At 46.6% G+C, this 21,263-nt stretch overlaps 1 protein-coding gene across 1 annotated transcript in view; it reads left to right on the top strand.

The window, feature by feature from the left end:
* The window catches only part of COL6A3 (collagen type VI alpha 3 chain), a 51,881-nt gene that overhangs the window by 22,324 nt on the left and 8,294 nt on the right, over positions 1 to 21,263 (top strand). Inside the window, exons 10-39 of the mRNA XM_088523678.1 lie at positions 166 to 768; positions 2,099 to 2,445; positions 3,019 to 3,097; positions 3,675 to 3,820; positions 5,223 to 5,315; positions 5,621 to 5,674; positions 6,585 to 6,656; positions 6,927 to 6,953; positions 7,069 to 7,113; positions 7,206 to 7,259; positions 7,462 to 7,524; positions 7,860 to 7,925; positions 8,555 to 8,608; positions 9,282 to 9,317; positions 9,864 to 9,926; positions 10,067 to 10,129; positions 10,598 to 10,660; positions 11,378 to 11,440; positions 12,246 to 12,296; positions 12,841 to 12,876; positions 12,985 to 13,047; positions 13,363 to 13,425; positions 14,282 to 14,314; positions 14,433 to 14,481; positions 14,779 to 15,272; positions 15,758 to 15,857; positions 16,369 to 17,067; positions 18,286 to 18,388; positions 18,806 to 19,110; positions 19,574 to 19,834. Coding sequence (XP_088379804.1) covers positions 166 to 768; positions 2,099 to 2,445; positions 3,019 to 3,097; positions 3,675 to 3,820; positions 5,223 to 5,315; positions 5,621 to 5,674; positions 6,585 to 6,656; positions 6,927 to 6,953; positions 7,069 to 7,113; positions 7,206 to 7,259; positions 7,462 to 7,524; positions 7,860 to 7,925; positions 8,555 to 8,608; positions 9,282 to 9,317; positions 9,864 to 9,926; positions 10,067 to 10,129; positions 10,598 to 10,660; positions 11,378 to 11,440; positions 12,246 to 12,296; positions 12,841 to 12,876; positions 12,985 to 13,047; positions 13,363 to 13,425; positions 14,282 to 14,314; positions 14,433 to 14,481; positions 14,779 to 15,272; positions 15,758 to 15,857; positions 16,369 to 17,067; positions 18,286 to 18,388; positions 18,806 to 19,110; positions 19,574 to 19,834 — 4,248 coding nt within the window. The remainder of the gene's footprint in view (positions 1 to 165; positions 769 to 2,098; positions 2,446 to 3,018; positions 3,098 to 3,674; positions 3,821 to 5,222; positions 5,316 to 5,620; positions 5,675 to 6,584; positions 6,657 to 6,926; positions 6,954 to 7,068; positions 7,114 to 7,205; positions 7,260 to 7,461; positions 7,525 to 7,859; positions 7,926 to 8,554; positions 8,609 to 9,281; positions 9,318 to 9,863; positions 9,927 to 10,066; positions 10,130 to 10,597; positions 10,661 to 11,377; positions 11,441 to 12,245; positions 12,297 to 12,840; positions 12,877 to 12,984; positions 13,048 to 13,362; positions 13,426 to 14,281; positions 14,315 to 14,432; positions 14,482 to 14,778; positions 15,273 to 15,757; positions 15,858 to 16,368; positions 17,068 to 18,285; positions 18,389 to 18,805; positions 19,111 to 19,573; positions 19,835 to 21,263) is intronic.

The raw sequence follows: 21,263 nt of genomic DNA, 5'->3' as shown, positions 1-21,263 counted from the left end.
AATGTACTTTATAAAGCCTTTCTTCTTGTGAGCATGTAAAAAAAATCATGAAAAACACTGAGGGACAGTGTAGAAAGAATGAAGCACAATTCTATTTCAGAAAACATGAATCATCTTTAATAATTGCTTACAGCATCTATAACAACTTTTTCTTCTTCCTTCTAGGTGCTAAAAAGCAGGCTGACATTGTGTTCTTGCTGGATGGCTCCATCAATTTAGGCAGAGATGGTTTCCAAGAAGTTATCCAGTTTGTGTATTCAATAGTGGATGCCATTTATGAGGACGGCGATTCCATCCAGGTAGGACTGGCCCAGTACAACTCGGATGTCACAGATGAGTTCTTCCTCAAAGACTACTCCACCAAGCCCCAAATTTTAGATGCCATCAATAAAGTGATCTACAAAGGAGGCCGGGTGGCAAACACCGGCGCAGCCATCAAGCATCTCCAGGCAAAACACTTTGTGAAGGAGGCCGGCAGCAGAATCGATCAGAGGGTGCCTCAGATCGCCTTCATCGTCACTGGAGGGAAGTCTTCGGACGACGGGCAGACCGCGTCCCGGGGAATAGCGCAGAAAGGTGTCAAGGTATTTGCAGTGGGTGTGAGAAACATTGACCTGGAGGAAGTGAGCAAGCTGGCCAGCGAAAGCGCCACGAGTTTCAGAGCGGCGACAGCTCAGGAGCTCTCTGAACTGAACGAGCAAGTCTTGGTTACACTGGCTGCTGCTATGCAGGAGAAACTGTGCCCAGGAACAACGGACGTTACAAGAGGTAAATCCAATCCTTTAATGCAGGTCACTCCCTTGTGCAGCCTTTTAATATCCAGCCAGCGTTGGCCACTCAGTCTCTCAGGTGCATGATAAGCTCAGCAATAAGAACTTCTCTTGCTGGATTATAATAACAAATCCTGAGTATCTGTTTGATCTTGTTGCAGGTATATGAGAAAAGGCTAGGGCACTAGTGGTTATAGTTTAAGGCAAAACTGCCTTACAAGAAGAGTTATAGCGCCGTTCGTTTCGGAAGTCAGAAAAGGGAAAATATGGCAAGTGATTTTATGTGCTGTTAGCCCAGACTCCACTCAGCTGGTTTAGGTTACTAGCACCCCCTGCTCCCCACACAAGTGGCTTTGCTCTACTGACCATACCTCAGCCTTCCCTTTGGCTTTTGAGGAGAGACATCTACTGAAGCTCTGGAGAAGTCAAGGAAGAGCTATAGCGACTGAACAGAGCAGCAGCTCCAAACAAGACAAAAAAAATGAGCACAGGGAAAAGAAAAGCACCACTGGTGGTAACTGCAAATGCCTTCCTAAATCAGGAAAGAGCGGTACCACCCTACAGTTTCAGCATGATTAATGTTAAAGAAATGTCTTGGCAACAACACTTTCACTTAATATGGCTTCTGGATCTGGCCTTTCTGGGTCACTGGAACATTTGTAAGATTGAAATCATGCATGATCTCTGGCTGTGCTGGACCACTTTCAACCCATTTGTAGTCCGGGTATTGCACAGAAGCAGCCCCGATCTCTGCAGTTGAGTCATACCCTGCTATTACTGGAGAGAGGGCGTGTGGGGAGGCTGATGTTTTAATAGTCTTAGGAATGGACCAGGCTCAGAGCAATCAAGTTCACTGTCTGTATAGTCAGACCCTTTCCACCTCACATCCAGGTGTCCCACATAAATCCCAGCCATGGTGAAAACAGCTCCAGGAGCACTGAGATCAACCAACTGGCTCTCACCTCCTACCTGTACACTTGCTGACTGAAATTACAGACAGGCTCCCATGCAACATAGAGAAAGGAGCAGTCTTGGCCGCATAATGAAAAATCAGATTTCTTTTGGACTCAGTTTAATCCAAAAGCTTAACCCAATGCTAAGTCACACAGAAAAAGCACATTTTTTCCTCAAACAAGCCACTTAGTTATCATTACCACAACAAAAGGAAGCCTGAGGCAGAATCCAGACCTATCAGATTTGTGTATCAAAAGGCGACAGTTCTCAACCCAGAGATCTTCTAGTGCACAATAGAAAATTTAGGAAGACAATTATTGAATAAAGCAACCACTCGACCACTCACCTCCTTTCTTTCTGGGTTTGCTTTTCAGAGTGCGACTTAGACGTGATACTTGGCTTCGATGTCTCAGATGTTGGCCCTGGGCAGAATATATTCAATTCCCAGCGAGGGCTGGAGTCCAGAGTAGAGGCTGTGCTGAACAGAATCACCCAGATGCAGAAGATCAGCTGTACAGGCAACGAGGCACCGACTGTAAGGGTGGCCATCCTGGCCCAGGCTCGGGGGGGACCCGTCCAAGGGCTGGACTTCTCCGAGTACCAGCCAGAACTGTTTGAGAGGTTTCAAGACATGCGCACACGGGGACCCTACTTCCTCACGGCAGACACTCTGAGAACCTACCTGAACAAATTCAGCTCCGCGCCCTCTGGCAGCACCAAGGTAAATCAGCACTGTCCCTCTCGGGTTTCTCCCTATGCTGCACCAAGCTTGGTTATCCAGCAGGGCATGGAATCAAGGCCCTTGGGCCAGCACCATGTGGTAAAGCTGCCTTATGATGTGTTTCAATTCACAAAGTTCACAGATACAACTCTGTCCTGCGGTCACTTAAGCACGACACATTCCCTGCACTGTCACAGCACGTCCAAGGTGCTCTCCTGACAAGCGCCCAGCACTGCTGCAGCCAGCAGCCATGTGCACTGATGGCCATACACAGTTTGCTTTCCAGATTTTAACTGTTAACATTTCACACACCTGGACGATACAGCATACATGAAGCCATCAGAGAGATGCAAAAGGCCATAGCCCACATAGAACATAACCTCGTCTTACCTCACGCAAAATGCCCCTTGGAAGAAGGCAGGGGTGCTGCAGCAAGACCACCTCCCAGGCCTCAGGGCTGGGTCTCTCACTGGTGCAATTCTGTGGAAGCCAGGGGTGCTGAGCCAGGCTGTAAGGGACTGTGATTCACAGCTGACCCACGCTGGGCCTTAAATAACTTTCTTTCTCTCTCAGGTGGTAATCCACTTTACTGATGGTGCTGATGATTCACTGGATGAGCTGGAGGCTACTTCGGATGCTTTGCATAGAGAAGGTAATTTTTTCATTGAGCTAGCTAGAGATTATAGCCCATGCTAATATACACCCCAAGTTACCATCTCTTATGAATCAAGTCATCTTTAGACAGCAATGAATAAAGAATTCAAAGTTAGCAATGAATTCTACATCTATTTGCTGTTCTCAAACACCTTCCTATTTAGTTACCTGTTGGTACTTAAGCAGGCATGCGATATGGAAAGGGAGGGATGGGCAAAGACAGAAATGATGAGATCCCAAGTCTCTCACCTCATTCAATGCAGTTAATATTTGCACACGCACATGTGCCAAGGCAAGCATTCCTAGGGGACAATAGGAGACTATCCTGCGTGATGGAGATCATAGGTCTTACCCTTTTAGACTGTCCCCAGAGCTTCTGGGGCATTGCAGGGAGACAAAAGGTAAAACACCAGGCCCAAGCCAGCCTGTCAAGGGATGAGGTTTCCATCAGAAAGTGGTCAGTCACTCCAGCATGGCCCCTTCCTGACTGAACGTGCTGCGCTGGCAGTCAAGGAGGCAGAGGATGACCACAGCACCCTGCCCTGACACAGCACCTTCTGTTTCATCCCCTTCAGGTGTCAACGCTCTTCTCTTTGTCGGCCTGGACCGAGTGAAAAATTTTGATGAAGTGATGCGACTAGAGTTCGGACGGGGTTTCACCTACAACAGGCCTCTCAGAGTTAATCTACTGGACTTGGATTTCGAGCTGGCAGAACAACTTGTAAGTAACTTGGCACAGGCACCCGTTGCCTTGTAGCGCTGGAGAAAAGCCAACAGCCAGATCTTCTGCTGCTCTGAACCAGCATTGATTTACACCCACTTGGCTCTGGCCCTCTCCGGTCCCTGTGTCCCGTGAGCTCTTTTACAGATGCCATAACGGATAAAGTAAGAGCTAATCACAGCACTTTCTCATCTCCTATTACCCCCGAAGAAGCCCCGATCACAGTGCATTACGTGTGATGTGACTGGGATGAGTGAAAAACAGCCATGCCAGAAAGCCACTCCTCCGCCTATATTTATACTGTTGTTTTTGTAACCTTACTGCAAGCTTGTGGCTAATGGGCACTCATGCCCTGCCCGTGTTAAACCTCTTGCAGCAGCACAGCTTTCTAGGTTTCTTGCCCTGCATCCAGACAGTGCCTGTTTTTCAGACATATTTTTGATGGCTGAAGAATCTTACATTTCTTCCAGACTGAAGCTCAGAGATTTTTCTCCCTCCCATGTACGTAATCTCTCTGGAGATCTTTGAATTAATTAGCAATTATTCCTAGTACGTCCTGGTCCCCCCAGCTTCACATCTGCCACCAGCATGATTCACCTCCTTTTCCAGCAGGTTAATAAACCCATTAGACAAGATTAGACGTAACCACTGAGCCCTGTGGTAACCTTGCTGGGAACTTTTCTGCAAATCAGGGTGCAGTCATTGGACTTAACAGAGAACTTTCTTTTTTTTGGGATAAGAGCTAGACTTCAGCCCATTCCCATGCAATTCAGTTGACTAGGAAAATCCTTTCAAAATGTAAATGTGCAAAGCGGGCAGGAAACATTTGCAGCCAGCAACGTACTTGGCAAAGAAAAGGATTTTTTTATTATTTTTTTTCTTTCTAGTGGATGATGCAAAACCAAGCTGCGATTTCTCTGAATTCATATCTTTTTTTTTTTTTGGGGGTGTTCTCACAGATTGTTCTCAGCCTGTGGGTTGCTGGTGAGCTACTCACTGCAAAGACTTTCTCTTGGCATCTTTCACAGTCTAGACTTGTTTCTTCAGAGATGAGGTTGCTCTCTTTGGTGACAGGTACTGTTTTAAGGACTGATCCCCTGAAAGGTCCTTCTCCAACTTCCGCTCTATTCAGTTCCCATTTTAACCCTTGCTTCGGTGTCTATATGCAAAAGATAATAATTTGTTTTCCCTCACCGCACAACTTAATCTGTCTGACAACACACATCTCTCTGGATAGCTGTCATGACTATTCCTAGGCGGAAAGAGACCCACAAATGTCTGTCAGACTGATGTTACCTGGGGAAGAGGCACTCTTACCCTCAGGACTAGCAGGATTCATGGTGGAGGGGCTCTGCCAGGTTTCCATACCGCCTTCACCACACTGTTTTGTGTTTCTTTGCAGGACAACATCGCAGAACGGACATGCTGCGGGGTCCCATGCAAATGCTCTGGGCAGCGGGGAGACAGGGGGGTGCCGGGCCCCATCGGACCGAAGGTGAGTCACACACCGCGAGGTCGCCTCCGGAGCGCGGGCCCCTGCGCGAGGCCTGGCCAGCCACGGCGGGGATGGGCAGGTCGTCTCCTTCCAAGGCACCGAGCCTCCCTTAGCGTTTTTACAATTTAAATTAAGATGCAGCAAGTGCAAAAAGGGTGGTGGGAAGTAGATGGTTAAGGGTCTTGTGAAACAGGCTGGGGAGGTTGAAGGGAGACTGTTTCTTTCAGTAATTTATTTATACAGATGGCAAAGCAACTGCTTTGAAGTATGAAAGTAAATGAAAAATCCTCTGTGTTGTCTTCTAGGGTGCAACAGGTGACATTGGCTACGGAGGCTATCCTGGTGATGAAGGAGGACCGGTAGGAGACTGCCTCTGCTCTGCTCTTACTTTATGTGCTGAGTTGCTGGTCCAGTTCCCAACTGCTCCTGGGGAGTAGGGAACTCCCCCAGAGCTAGAGAGCGCCTAGTGGGGGGCAATAATTCCCACCTTTCAAGGTGACTCAGCTCTACGCAATCCCTGCAAGGCAAGGGGGAACATCCCCCTTGGAGTAGGGCACGGAGAGCTTGAACACAAAGAGAACAAACTCCTTGACTTCATTAAAGCAGTAGCCTATTCCAAAGGCATCAGTATTGACTGCAGCAGAGAGGAGACTCAAGTCACTCCAGCGATCGGACCAAGAAGGGGTGTTTCTATCACTTAGTGGCAGACAACACAAGTCCCATGATTTCTTATGAGCACCATTTCATCCAAATTCTTACCTCATGAAATACCACATCACCTCTGGAATAAACAATTCCCCACGCATCACGCCCCAAAGGTGAAACAGAGGCCATGGGGCTGGCTTTGCTCTTTGCTTTTACAGTATCAGAGGCAGGGGCCAAACACTGCCATCAGATACTACATGCAACGCAATGTTTTCCTGAGGAGATAATGTCAGACTTGGATTAGAGCTCTGTGTACAGCATACAGGGTTGCTTGTCATTTTTTAAAGGAGAAATTTTAAAGCTGTTTCAGAGCTGAGGACCTAGACCGAATTTGGAAAGAGTGTTTCAGTGGCAAAGGCTTAGAGCTGGCCTCTACACAACAAAGGCAAAAGCCATGGGCAGGTGTTGACTTTATAGAGCTTGATGCTCCATTTAATCACACAGTGCTTCCATGAGCATGGCACCAAGAAGCCACCTCCCAGGCTTGCAAGTACATATAGGTAGCCAGAAAAATGTGTGCATTGGGCAAACCTTGACTACTGCATTTTTCCTTCCATATGACAGGGCGAGCGTGGGCCGCCGGGTGTCAACGGGACCCAAGGTTTCCAGGGATGTCCTGGGCAGAGAGGAACAAAGGTATGTTTGTAAGGAGCCTGCAGAGAGCAGACCCAGAGTCCAGCTGGTGGAAATCCACGGAGGCCAATTCTAGGCACTTCAGGATCTCATGCAACAGCCCCAGTGTCTCCTTGAGTAGTAGCATCTACTTGGCCTAACACCAATGCTTAGAGCCTACACCGCAGCATTAGACTCTGGGTCTGCCGCCAAGCACAGCTCCTCCTTCCCCAACGCTTCCCACAGGGATGACCTGGGCAGAAATTGAGTAACCTCCTTTTCTGATCTCTTTAGGGCTCTCGTGGATTCCCAGGAGAGAAGGTATGGAGCTCTTTTCTTATGCTGCAGCCATGAGTGTGAACAGGTGAACGCATCTGTATTTCCCCCCGTTATCCTCCTGCTTCACCATTTGCACCTTGCTGCTTCTCTCTTGCAGGGTGAACTAGGAGAAATGGGTCTGGATGGTATTGATGGAGAAGAGGTCAGTCATTTTAATTGCTCTTCTTTCCTTATAATGAGATGCTCTGAAGCAGTAGAATTTTCTCCAATGCACTTTTTTTTTTCCTTTTGCAGGGAGACAAAGGTTTGCCAGGCTCCTCTGGAGAGAAGGGATATTCTGGCAGGAGGGTAAGTTTTATCACATTAGCTGTTACAAAGGGGTTGGTGAATGGTTAAAGGGTAGATTTGAGCTACTAGAGGGTGAGGAAAGCCTGGCATGGTCCTGAAACAGTGTTGCAGTGCATCCCTTGGGGCTGTTATTGCAAAACGGGGAGCTAGGCCGGCTGGGAACAGCACGTCCCTCTCACTAACCTTGTGTGTTTTGCCACAGGGTGATAAGGGACTCAAAGGTGATCGAGGAGAACGAGGCGACCGTGGGCTCCGTGGAGATCCGGTAAATACTACTTAGGCATCTTCTCATCTTCCACTGGTCCCACTAAATGCCACCTGGCCAAGGGCAACAGCTACGGCCCATGTAGCTGCAGCCCAGGCACTGCTGGCAATGGGTGATAGGGCTGGGGTTATTCTCTGGAGTGCTGTGGAATAAGACATAGACATTTCATATCTGAAATGCTTTGTCTGTATGAAAACGCCAATATTAAATCTAATCCAGGATAAAAAGACAGAGAAAAAAGAAATGTTAGTTCTGAGCTATGATGGAATAGTTTATGGTGTCTGACTTTCATGTCCCACTTACACAGCTGTTTTTCATTGCTGTATTGCTTTCAGGGAGATTCAGGAGCTGATAATACTCAGCGGGGCTCCAGAGGCCAAAAGGGTGAAATTGGACCAATGGTAAAGTTTCTTTGTTGTGTTTTGTTGTTTTTTGTTTTTACAGTAAGATAGAACAAAACAAGTAAGAAAAAAGGATGCTGCCAAAAAGGTGCAAGTTTCTTAAACTCATTCTGTGTTTGTAGATGGAACAGCTTTCCTTTGGAAAAAGTTGATAAATTGCAATCAAAACTTTCCCTGGGAAAAGCTCAGTTTGGGTGATGTTTTGTGTAAAAGGCTTATTTTTCATTTACAAAACGTTCTGCAGACTGCTGTTGAAAATAACCTTGTGTTTGCAAATCCAACTCTCAAATCCAAATACTCTGATTGACCTGAAACCTTTCAAAAAACCCACACATCCCTTGGAAAACTTCAGAACTCCCTTTTCATTTAATTTCAGAATAAAAGTGCATCTTAATATATCAATATTAATATATCAGACAGCATTTCCCAAGGAATGGAAATGTCAGCTTGAACTCACCTGAACACTTGATGCTATGTCTCCATCAGTTGTTAGAATGATTTCCATCAATATTAGAATACTGAATAGCTTGTGTGAAAGTGTGAAGAGATCCACTTTTACAGAACTGAACCTGGTTTCCCTGTGCCTGCTTATTGCAGGGCACTCACCTGAGGTTTTGTATTTCCCATAGGGAGAACCTGGAGGTCCTGGGGCAGGCGGGCAAGATGGTGGAGTCGGGAGAAAGGTGAGTTTCCAGACCTGCAGACAGGAGGGTGAGTTTAGTTTACACCACCCATTCATCTGTTCCTCCTCCTTGCAAAAATCTTGTTCCTAGGGAAAAAAAAAAAAAAACTTGAATGAAAAAGCCTGGTGGTTTTCCACAATTTCATACTTACAAGGCCTAATCCTGGTTTTATTCACTCTAGCATGTGAATATCAGTGAAAGTACACCTCATTTAGTCTGGCAACCTAAGACAGTTGCCTGACAGTAGCAATTGCCTGCTAATTGAGAATTATAGAAGAATATTATTGAGTCAGCATCTCTGAACCTCCGGGATGTGATCCCTGCTGTTCTGCTTCCACTGGGAGCACTGGCCAAGGCATTTGTGGAGATCGTGCATAAAAAAGGGGCAAAACACATGCTCCCATATGTGAGCAAGCAGCTCATCTTGCAGGAAAGGTGGAGGGCTGCAAGGAAGAAGTAAATGTGCAAAGGTTTGTGAAAACTGGCTATTCTGCACAAGGTGGATCATGGATTTCTCTCTCCCTATTCTACCTTCAAGAGTTTAAACTATTTATCATTTACATTTTGGATAACAAGAAGTAGAGAGATGCCAATTTAAGGGCAACACAGAAATGCACGTGCTTACCCATACACATACCTTTCCTAACAAGTCTTGTCATTTCTTCATTCACAGGGTATGGCAGGACGAAGGGGACCGATTGGAATTAAAGTAAGTGTCTGGTGCCTGGTACTGTCACTGTGACCCCTGGCAATGCATCCCGAGCTCCTGTAGAGCTGTAGGCAGCCAGAGAACTCAGAGGGATGTGCCAAGAGGAGGTTTTACTTCTTTCTTTCTGCCTTCCCCAAACTTCCCTCCTCCTCTGCTATTGCAAAATTGGGCTGGCAGCAGCTGCCCCTGACAGAGCTGGTGAAGGTCTCAGCCACATGGACAATATTATGAGGCTCTTCCCCTATCCTGGCTGAGAGGACCTCTAGTTCAGCCCTGCATGTGCTACCAGGACTTAGGTAAGCAGGAATAGCAAAAAGGGACCAAAACATGAAGAAGAATTATGTTCACTGTTTGTAGGAGGCAGATTAACCCACCGGTTCTGTACTTGTTTTCTGCGTAACCCCATCCTACAAAAACAAACAAACAAAAAAACGTTCTTCTCCCAAAGAACTATAAAGCAATGCCCCCCTGCCCTGAAGTCTCCCTGCTGCTCCCCCAGTCTGACCATGTCACCCCACACTAATCTGCCTTGTTTTGCACTCACAGGGTAACAAAGGCTCACCTGGTCAAGCAGGGCCGGCTGGAGAACAAGGCATGAGAGGGCCCCAGGTCAGTGGATTCGCAGGCATGCACACCATGCAAGGGGTGACATGCTGAAAATCACCTCTCGGGCGCAGTAGCTTTTGCTTTCCTCTGTGACATCTGTGTTCATTCAGACTTGACGTGATCTCTCTCTTCTCCCCATACAGGGTCCTCCTGGTCAGCTTGGCACGCCAGGTCTGAGAGGAGAGCAGGGAGTTCCTGGGCCTAGGGTAAATCCTTCTACTTGTTCTCAGTCAGCATCAAAAGCTACTCATCAAGGAAACCCTGCTGAGCCCAAAGACGACCCAGTCAAAACGTCTTCCCATTTTCGCATAGGGCTCCAGCACTCATTTTCTTCTCCCTTAATAACACACTCTTCCAGAATGATCTCCTCTCAACTTAGGCTAAAGATTTCTTGACCAAGAGTGACAGAAAAAGGGGAACTGAAAAAAGGTGGCTCACAAAAGGGCCCTTCTTGACATTATTTCTCCTTCCTGCTGTTTATCCCAGCAAGACTCATGGCCATGATGCCAGACATATCTTGCATTTTCCCTCTCAGCCAATATCCTGAGCAGGATTTTGCCCTTCCCATATGCACCTTTCCTGGGGGTGCGGGTTCCTCTAGAGACAGTATAGGTTGCTACTACAATTCACATTGAACTGACCTGGTCCTCAGTTCTTCCTCTGTTTCTGTTCAGGGTAGTGGAGGACCACCAGGAACACCAGGAGAGCGGGGCAGGATTGGTCCCTTCGGGCGAAAGGTATGTCTTGACAAGCACAGGACCTCACTGGGTAAAACAGCAGCAAAAGGCTGGAGTGAGGAGTCATAGTGGAGATAGGAGTGAGCTTAAAAAGAATAATGGAACATTTTGGAGCAAAACCAGCTCATCTTCACTGGCTTGCATAGGTGTGGAGCAAAGCAAGGCTAAACAGCAAGGCCATCTCATTAAGGTCCTATTTAACTGAGTAGATGGGGGAAAGCAGCCACGTGACAGCAGCTGTGAGACCCTGGAGTCTCCACTGTGGAGAGTGTTTTCCATTGTGGATTCTCAGCCAGTGTCCACACAGGAAGGTGGTCAGGGTAGATCTCACAAGAGCATCCATGTGCTTTTCCCTCTCCAGATATATGCACACCCTGGGTCATTTCCATGGCTGCTCCATTGCCAATTTGCACACAAAAAGCTCCCTGGGTGTGGGAGCTTTTTATCTTTAAAGTGTGAATAAAAGGCAAATATTAAAAGCACAATCACATGGGGAGAACTTCCTGGTGTCCTAAGCTACATCATTCAGGTTTCTTGAGATGACCACATCTGGCTAAAGGGCAAGCAGTTTTATTGTTGTATAGTCCTAGCCATGCCCTCCCGCTTGCAAGGACCACTGCAGACCAGTTTTATTTAGAGAAACCAATGTTTATGGGGTAGGAAAGGCTTGGACTCCCCTGGAGTTTCATCATATGCTTTAATGGATGTTTTCTTCAGGGTGAGCCTGGAAACCCTGGACCCAAAGGACCAAATGGGCAGCAGGGACCACGAGGAGAGATGGTAAGTGCAGCTGTGCACTCAAACCTTTAGGGATGCTGGACTAAACCCTCTCCTGGAGTTAACAGGCCACAGTCCTCCACAGCAGAGAGTTTCTATCTCACACAGTGCAAATTAGGAGAGGGAAACAGGCCCTGTTTGTCTTCCTCTGGCACAAGCATAGTCTGTAATGGTAGTTGCTTCAAAAGTGATCTTTAACAGCTCAGATCTGCCTGCAGACAGATGTCCAGAGCAACATGGAGAAGAATTTTAGCAAGGTAGAGCACGGGACATAAACACTCCCTGTGTAGGTACTTGCTCTTGTCCTGGTCATTGCATGAGGTGTAAGTAGATGCCCTGAATTAACTGCATATAGTAGTTCAAATTATCCCATAAATAGGATTTAGGAATTAACTGAGCCTCATTCATAATGGGGCCTCATTCTCCTTGCTTTATGTGGTGAAGGGTCATGTGTGGAAAATATAGTTGGTGAAAATAAGGAAGCAAAAGCGTGGGTTAGATACAGCCATTAGGTGCCCCCTCCAGTGCTGGCTGAACTAGGGAGTCATGTCCTAGTCTGCTCCCCACTGCTGACTTCCACACAGATTTTATACATTGTGAATACATGCTAAGCATGTTTTCATTTGATCTGTAGTTTTAGCACTGTTCTATTTTTTCCCCTACTTCTTTCTAACAAAAGCTTCATCTGAAAAAGGTCCTCGCAGGGGCATCAATGGGTTCTTCCTATTGAAGTCCCTGAACACTCGATCTGTGATATTTAAGCTATCCCTGGAAGACAGCATGTTAACTCCTTTGACTTTGATTTTAGGGTGATGATGGACGAGATGGAATCGGTGGGCCAGGTCCTAAAGGCAGAAAGGTATGCGTGTCCTCAGCACATCCTTCTACCAACATCCCTTATCGGGCTTATCACAACCAAGGCCAAGGAACTAACAAAGGTCACCATGCAGAGGGGCGCACAGCCTGGGTAAAGTCAGAGACACCCCCATGCACCCACAGAAATCAGCCTTAAGTGCAACCTGGTGGAAAAATCAAGCAAGACTCTTCTGAACCCTTCCCATCTGCTTTTGTCTTGGTTTCACCATCTATATTCAGTTCTAGCAGGAAGCATGCGCTTTTGGTTACTTTTACCCAGAAAACCCCAGGAGCATCTGTGGAGTTTTAAAAATAATAAGCCAGCATCTCTGACAGCTCATTTACTGTTGATATTAGTCTTAGAGACCTTAAAAACAGTAGCTGCTTTCTTTTCATTAATCATATGTGGAACAACACTGCAAATTGAACTTGCAGTCTCTCTCACTTTTCACTCTATCATTTAACACCTTAAACTGCTGCAGATCTGTCTGCAGAACCAGGATTATTTTCCAAAACTCTTATTTAAATGAACCCTTATGTTGTTTCAGGGAGAACGAGGCTTCATAGGATACCCAGGGCCCAAGGTACGGTGTGGCCAGTGTACTATAAATTCCTTTTCCAAACAATGTAGCAATCCTTGGTGTCCTGTGCACACCTAGAGCTACTGTTTGTGCTTTTTTTCCTGACCTCAGGGTTCACCTGGTGACCGTGGTGGTGCTGGAGGCCCAGGCCCCAAAGGAAACAGAGGCCGCAGGGTAAGTTTGACATGTCACAGTTTGGGCCAGTGGGCCCTTGGGCATGCATGGATGGAAACATGGGCACATCTTTCCCCTTGTCTGTTGACCCACACTCCTAGGAGCCCTCCTACAGACATTCATGGATGGAAGCTTCCTGGAGAAAGGAGGCGTTTCTACTGAACAAAAACAAGCCACTGCAAAAGGCCCTACTTCAGAGCTTTGCCATGCTGCCCTCTGAGGAAGCTCACTACCCATCAGACTTTCCTTCCTCCCTGACCTCTCTTCCTTGTCACCTAGACAGTGGATTAGAGGACTTACCTTGTCTCTTTCTAGGGAAATGCAGGAGATCCTGGGACACCTGGTCAGAAAGGAGAGGTTGGATATCCTGGACCATCTGTAAGTGTTCGCTGCATGAATGGCCGCTCACATCTCTGTCTTCCTTGCACCACATATGATGCTTCCATTTTGGCTTTGGCCTCTGTTCAGTTTCCTATCTTCCCACTGCAGAAAGTGGTTTGTTATCAGGACAGTCATCAAATGGGCTTTTTACCCCTTTGCAAGTGGTAGCAAGAGGGAAGGAGCTGTACCTTCTTGGCCTGGGCCACCGAGGAGTCCTCAGCCACCCAAAAGCAGGGCTGACGGCACTAAGAGCACTCAGGGCCGAGGAGTCCATGAGATCCGCCTGCTTTCCTTGCGGTTGTCCCACATGGGACATTTCCTTCGCAGCATTTGGTCCTGTGGAAACCCGCCAACCATAACAGCTAAATCCCACCCTGCGGTATCACGAGGACGTAGAGACATCTCCCACACAGAGCAGTGCAGGAGATGCTGCCAAGTCCATAGCTGCTGGGACCCCTGGCAAGAGATGGAGATTGTGTGCTTAGGTGGTTTTTGGATTTTTTTGGAAGTATTTTTTTTTAAACAACTGGAGATCACTAAACTGCTCAAAATGCTGGTGCTCCTTGAGCTCCCTTCAGCAGGCCTGAAAGTGCCCTGTGCTCACCCCATAGCCCATACAGGGAGAGAAAGAGCACATAGCACTGACCATCTGGCTTGACCTGCCATGTAGCAAGGTCAGTGAGGAAAGAAGAAAGTATTTCTAAACTGTTGCTGGAAACACAGCTGAGGAAAAAGACAGATTTCCCTTTTTCTTGTGCACGATCCATGGTTAAACAGCAATTGCAAATAACCTCATGGGACACCCTTAAAAGACACATTGCACTCAATCAGTGTCATTTTGTTTTTCCAACAGGGACTTAAAGGAGATAAAGGAGAATCCAGAGATGTAAGTGTGGCATTGCTTCTCTCTTGCTGTTTCGAAATATACTTCTGTTTACCATGTCACATATCTTTTTCCTCTTTTCACTCCCCCCTTTTTTTTTTTTTTTTTTTTTTTTAAAAAGCAATGTGCGCTTGTCCGGAACATCAAAGACAAATGCCGTGAGTACATCAGTGCTTTGCTCATTCTCTGCCACTCACCTTTTCTGTTAGTCATATTATATGAACTGCATTGACTAAATTGCTTTTTTCTTCTCATCTTTTCCACAGCTTGCTGCTATGGTAAGTCCCCTTGACTTCTTTAAATCCAGTTATAACTATGTCTCTGGGGGCCAGATGCTCACTGAGTCAGTAAATCAGCTCATGGCAGCTCTTTGGCAGTAAAAATGATTTACCCCAGCTGAGGATCTGGTCCTTGCATCCTAATAAAAATAGCTGGCACTAACTGTTTCCAACACACATTTCTGGCAGGTCCCAAGGAGTGCCCCGTCTTCCCAACGGAGCTGGCATTTGCTATTGACACCTCCTCAGGTGTCGGGAGGGAAGTTATCAACAGGATGAAGCAAACTGTGCTCAGAGTGGTTAACAACTTAACCATCGCTGAGAGCAATTGTCCCCGGGGAGCCCGGGTGGCACTTGTCACCTACAACAATGAGGTCACCACCGAGATCCGCTTTGCTGATGCCAGGAAGAAGTCGAGCCTCCTCCAGCAGATCCAAAACTTCCAAGCGACCCTGACCACAAAGCCACGGAGCCTGGAGACTGCCATGTCCTTTGTGGCCAGGAACACCTTCAAGCGTGCCCGAAGTGGGTTCCTGATGAGGAAGGTGGCTGTCTTTTTCAGCAATGGGGACACGAGAGCCTCCCCACAGCTCAATGAGGCAGTGCTCAAGCTCTATGATGCCGGGGTGACGCCCGTGTTCCTCACCAGCAGACAGGATCAGGCTCTCATCAGAGCTCTGGAGGTCAGTGTCATGCACTCTTACTCTCTTTTTTTGACCTCAGTCCAGCTCAAGAGATCCAAATCCAGATCAATGTCATGCTTTTGTTGGCTTCTTTAGGATTGGATCAAGCACTTAACATTAAGAAAGTATTTCAGGGCAAATTCATCCAAATTGTCTATTAGGAAGGAATCCCACAATGCAGAATGAGATGCTGCCAAACACTAATAATGATATTGTGATGAGTCTTTTGTATCCTGGACCATGGCAACAGAATGCCAGGTGCTGGATGAAACAGAAGACAAGACAGTACTTGTAGGGGGAACGACTGAGATGGAAAGGCAGCAGATGAGAGATGGAAGTACTGTAGCTTCCTCCTTGGCAGGACAACAGGGTGCTGGGGAAAAATTCTCTTAGAGTTAACCAGAAAATTACTCTCCCCTACTTAGAGCTGAAAACAGGAGAAGACACAATCACTAATGTGTTTTTTTTTTCTCCATCTATCCCAGATCAACAACACAGCAGTTGGACACGCAATTGTTCTTCCAACCAGTGGCAGTCAGCTGAACGAAACTATCAGGAGACTCTTGACTTGTCACATTTGTCTGGGTAAAGCACACATTTCCCTTCTAGACTATGCCAAATGCTACTGGTTGTGCAGCAGTCAGCTGTCAGCAACGCAGAGGGGGAGCCCAGTTGGGATTCAGCCCTTTTGCTGCTGAAGACAAGGCCTTCATACTCCTAGATTGGGCGGAAAGCATTGGCATCATGAATGAGGCTCACTGCTTAGCATGGGCGTTCTCTGCTTTATAAAAAGGAGCTTCATTTTTGGCCTGTTCCCATTTTGACAGCCCTAACGCCAACGGCTAAGCATTCTAAGAAATGGCCTTCTGCCATTTATGACAGAGAGCTTCAGGGATGTCTTTGGACAAAGGAGTACATGCAAAACACTAAGTGCACTATTACATGTGCTTTGGGATGAAATGACTTTTGTATCAAGTAATGGATGGGTGAATGTCTATGGCTTGGTAGTATTTCATATGACACAAGGGATTTTAACAGGGACAGGGATTTTCCTTTTCAGTTCATCCAAATGAAACCTTCTGTATTTCTTCCCTAGATGTGTGTGACCCTGACCCTATCTGTGGCTTTGGTAGCCTGAGACCCGTATTCAGAGACAGAAGGGCAGCCCCAACAGATGTGGACACTGACATAGCCTTCATCATGGATAGCTCGGAGTCCACCACCCCTCTGCAGTTCAGTGAGATGAAGAAATACATTTCCCATCTTGTAAGTAACCTGGAAATCAGCTCTGACCCCAAAGTATCTCAACACCACGCAAGAGTTGCAGTTCTCCAGCAAGCTCCTTACGAATATGAAACCAACTCAAGCTTCTCTCCAGTAAAAACAGAGTTTTCACTAACTGATTATGCATCCAAAGAGAAGATGATTAACTACCTACACAACCAAATGACCCAGCTCTATGGCACAAGGGCTATGGGAAGTGCAATTGAACACACAATGGCTCATATTTTTGAAACTGCACCAAACCCTCGGGATCTAAAAGTTATAGTTCTGATGATGACTGGAAACGTGAAAAAACAGGAACTTGAGTACCTGCAAAGAGTTGTTCTCGATGCCAAATGCAAAGGATATTTCTTTGTTGTCTTGGGCATTGGAAGGAAGGTGAATGTCAAGAATATCTACAGCCTAGCCAGTGAGCCCAATGATGTGTTCTTCAAGTTGATTGATAAGCCAGGAGAGCTTCATGAAGAACCCCTCCTACGCTTCGGGAGACTGCTCCCATCTTTTATCAGAAGTAAGTACAGCATCCCTCAGACCAAGCACTGTGAAAGTGGCAATGTATGATATCCATACAGTTAATCTGACAGGTTTGATCTATCAACCCACTCTGCTGAGCGGGTTCTGGCCTGATCACCTCTTTTGGCCAGTAGGTCCCAATGAAGTGGTCTTTTTGTGCAGTTTCTTTTTTATGAAATCTGTACTGTGTGATCTGTTACTTCTTATAGGTCTGTCTAGTTGAATCTGCCCTTTTCTTCAGTCTCCCTGTCCTCCTGCCTTTTAGTCAGTTGGTCCATCAATTGATTCTGCACATCTATCCACTTTGGCTTGACTTCTCTTGTCTCACTGACTTGATGTGAGTGTGGTCAGCCAGTGGTACAGCTGCATGCAAGATGTTGTGTCCCATGGGGTCTGCTTGGGACACTTGACCCTCCGAAGTGCAAATACCAGACTAATGCTGACACAGAGGCTCCTGAATATGCACTAAATCTTTCTTCCTAACTTCAGCATAAGCATTACGTCCAGCAGACATATGCCCTGCTCGGACAGAGATCTGAAGTTGCTGTATTCAGATCTATGAACCAGACAGACATGAGTCTTTGTTCAGAGATAAGTAATGTTGCTATGTTTGGGATGTACCTACATAATTCATATGTTGAAAATTCATACCTCAGCTTAGCTAGAGATCCCAAGAGGATCTCCAGCTAAAGCTAGTTAGCAGATATCCTAAACGGGTCTGGCCAGCAGGAGCAAGAAATGGGCCCTTACCAGGAAAACTGCTTTTTATCAAAAAAGCCTCAATAATCAATCCACTGGGCTAACAAAGCACTAGTTCAGAAATGTCTTCCAGCAGAATAGGAAGCAAACATCTGCATATCTTTCCTATAAGTAAATGTTTAAGTTTCCTCATTTTTTCCCCCCACTTACTCCTGGAAATGTCTAACTACTGGAAAATAATATTGTGTGGTTACAAGTGCTTTGTTATAAGGATGCTGTTTACATGTGGCAGACTAAGATGTATACTCCTCGCTGCAGTTACTGCACTCGTGTTTATACATTGGAATAACAATCTACCAGTAACCGCATCAAATTTCAAGAGATATGACACAGCCTTTAACAGAGCAAGCAAAGGGAAGGGAATGTTTTTAACTAAGATGGACTATGTGTAATGCAGTTGATAAGTAGCCACCACCCTCAAAGGCCCTGGTTAATGCCAGGCTCTCTTTGTCTCTAGGCGATTCAGCTTTCTACCTGTCTCCGGAGATACGGAAACAGTGCGAGTGGTTCCAGGGTGACCAGCTAGCCAAGAACCACAGTCACACCGGGCACAAAGCAGTGTAAGTATCCGCTAGTCTATGGGAGGAGGAGCTTTGCTGACAGTCTACCTAGGGCAGAACATTCATTTCTGAATTTCCATTTGGGGGAGAAAAAATCAATCAATCAATCAATCAAGGAAAAAACTGCTTCAATGATAATCAGGATTACCAGTCTGCTACCAATTTCTTCTGTGTTGTACCAAAAGAGTAACAAATCTCTCTCCTAGAGAAAGACAGATAAGCAGGCATATGATTTTGGGTCTAATTTCGTATTTAAATATGTATCAAAGGTATGAAGGAAGCACGTGCTACTGTCACCACTCAGGTCAAGAATTCCGGAAGTAGCTAAGTAGTTTGGGGTTCTCCCACTTGGAGCACCAAGAACTTTGCTTTCAGATGTGGGACCTAATACAACGTGTCCTACTATTTCACCAACAGGTACGTGGCTCCCCATGCAACTATAAGCACAACTGCAAGCGCCAGCACCACAGTCACTGCCAGCACGAAGCCTGCTGCAAACACCAACACCCGCGCCAGAACCACCACCGCCGCGAGCACCGCCGCGCAGACCAAAGCCCCGAACCGGAGCGCCGCGAGCGCCACGGCCCAGGCCAGCACCACCCCACAGAGCACAGCGAGCACCCAGGGCAAGGCCAGCACCGCAGCCCAGGGCAAGGCCAGCAGCTGGACCGCAGCAAACGCCACCGGCTCCGGTGCTGCGGGCGGTAGGAGAAGACATGCTGGTATGTGAAAAGCCCTTTTGCTTTCAGTGTGTTCACCGTAGTGTAGCTAGGCTTTGTTATTTATGGCCATTCGTACAATGGGGTTGGTTGAATTCTCGGTTGGTAAAATAATAATTGTGGTTTGTTCGGCACTTTGTCAGTGTTGGAAGCTTCCTGGAGAATGAGGACCTTCTTCCAGATGGGTAAAGTTAGCTTTCCTGTGTGCCCTTGCAAGGGGGTGAAAGCACCTCTGCACACATATTATGAAAGGTTTGCTTTGATTTGCCTTCTGACTGTGTCTAGATCGCAGCAGGTTATTAAGCAAAATCACCCGGAGCTGGGCACCCGAGATGCCCAAAGCCATCGAGTACCTCTGCACAATGATCCACAACTTGTTGCAGACAGTGCCCACTGCACTAAGCTACCTCTTCCTTGAGACCTCTCCTCTTCCAAATCCTTACTTAGTGCTTACTTTGAATTGCAGCAAAGACAAATGACATCCAGATCACAGACGTCACCGAAAACAGTGCCAGGCTGCGCTGGGTCAGCCCGGAGCCTGCAAACTCCTTTGTTTTTGATATCACCATCACCTTAGCACACGATCACTCCCTAGTCCTGAAGCAAAACCTAACGGGCACCGAGCGCATCATCGGAGGCCTCAGGAGCGGACAGAAATACTTTGTAGTCATCACTGGCTACCAGAAATCCCAACCCAGAGTGACCTACACAGGAACATTCAGCACAAGTAAGTACCCGCCAGAGAGAAGAAAAAAAAAAAGTTTAAAATGTTGGACAGAAAAACATGGAAAAAACTGCGTTAGAGATGGGAAATCAATTGGTAACTCTGATCCAGGCCCTGACAATGTTCCGCTGTGTTCCTGCATGTGTTGCATCCTACAGCCCAGCAGCAGGACCTGGTTGTGAAACAGGGAGAATATGTTGCTTTGGCAAATGCAAGTTGACACTTCAGTGGTGTTAAATCAAGACAGATTGCAGTAGAATTAGAGCCAGTCCCAGAGGGGTATTTGTCTTATTGTGCGTGCAGAAGGTTTTACACAATGTGTCTTAGTGGGGTCCAGCAGGCATTGCTGTAATTAATGATAGTTAACTGGTCTAGCACAGAACAAATTCAGCCCGCGCCAATTGCAAAATAAGCAAGAAAAGCTGTTTTTCAGATGGCAATTTCCATAGCACCTATCTGCTTTGCATAATATGGTATCCAACAAAAACATACAGAAGGGATTAAATGGCGAGTTTCATCCTTTGGGCGAACACATGTGCCCAAGCCTGTTGGCATAGCCAAAAGTTGCTATATAAAACAAGGCCAATATTTTAATAGTTTGGCAGAGGTGGTGCGGAGAAGCTTGTGCTGGTCCTGCCAGTGCTGTGCTTAGCTTATTTGGGCACTTCAGAGCCTCTTCCAATGCTTGCGGGGAGTCTTTCCATTGACTTCAGTGGGTTTGGACCAGGCTTGAAGTCTCTTACCTTCATGAGCAATAAATGTGCCCACAAAAATGTTGGGAAAAGACATCACTGTGCAGAAGTACCATTTGCAGGCCATCACTTGAAGCCCTCGAGGTCAAGAGGAATTACAATGCCTGTAGAGTAAATCTAGAAAGGGAACAGTTGGGGCTAAAGCCACCATATCCACAAGCTGCTACCTGGACTATTAGGTTTCACGGTCTCTAGTCACCCAAAGCCACACATGACTTTTTGCCACCACCAGAAGAGCAAATCCAACTGTTCCTGGCTTTATCCCTTTCCTGCCCTACAGCCCATGGAAGATGAGCCATGTTTTGCCATGGGAGATGCAATATGATGCAACCATGCAGAGCATGATGTAATATGAAGTGTGTTCCCATTCCTATCTCTTCTTCCTGGTGGACAACTTCTATCAAGGAAGATCTCGACTACATAATTCCTATAGGCCATTATGATAGGAGAGTGATCAGAGCATCTCTAAAGGCAAAAGGCCTTTATGCAACACTGGGAGAACTCCTGAAGGTCACAGGGGAAAAGAGAAAGGACTACTAGATCTATCAGGACCTACTTGTTCTCCTGGAGAATATATCTTTTTCTCTATAATCCCTGCCCTCCCCTAAGGCCAGGGGAGCAAATAAGAATTTAAGCTATAGAGTGTTCATGGCCACTCCTCCAAAGTCACTGCTAAGTTG

This window comes from Tinamus guttatus, unplaced genomic scaffold (genome assembly GCF_059628265.1).
Source record: "Tinamus guttatus ecotype Peru unplaced genomic scaffold, ASM5962826v1 Tinamus_guttatus_pri_ptg000197l, whole genome shotgun sequence".
Classification (NCBI taxonomy): domain Eukaryota; kingdom Metazoa; phylum Chordata; class Aves; order Tinamiformes; family Tinamidae; genus Tinamus; species Tinamus guttatus.
Note: the sequence above shows the minus strand (reverse complement) of the source record. Positions and strands in the feature narration are given on the sequence as shown.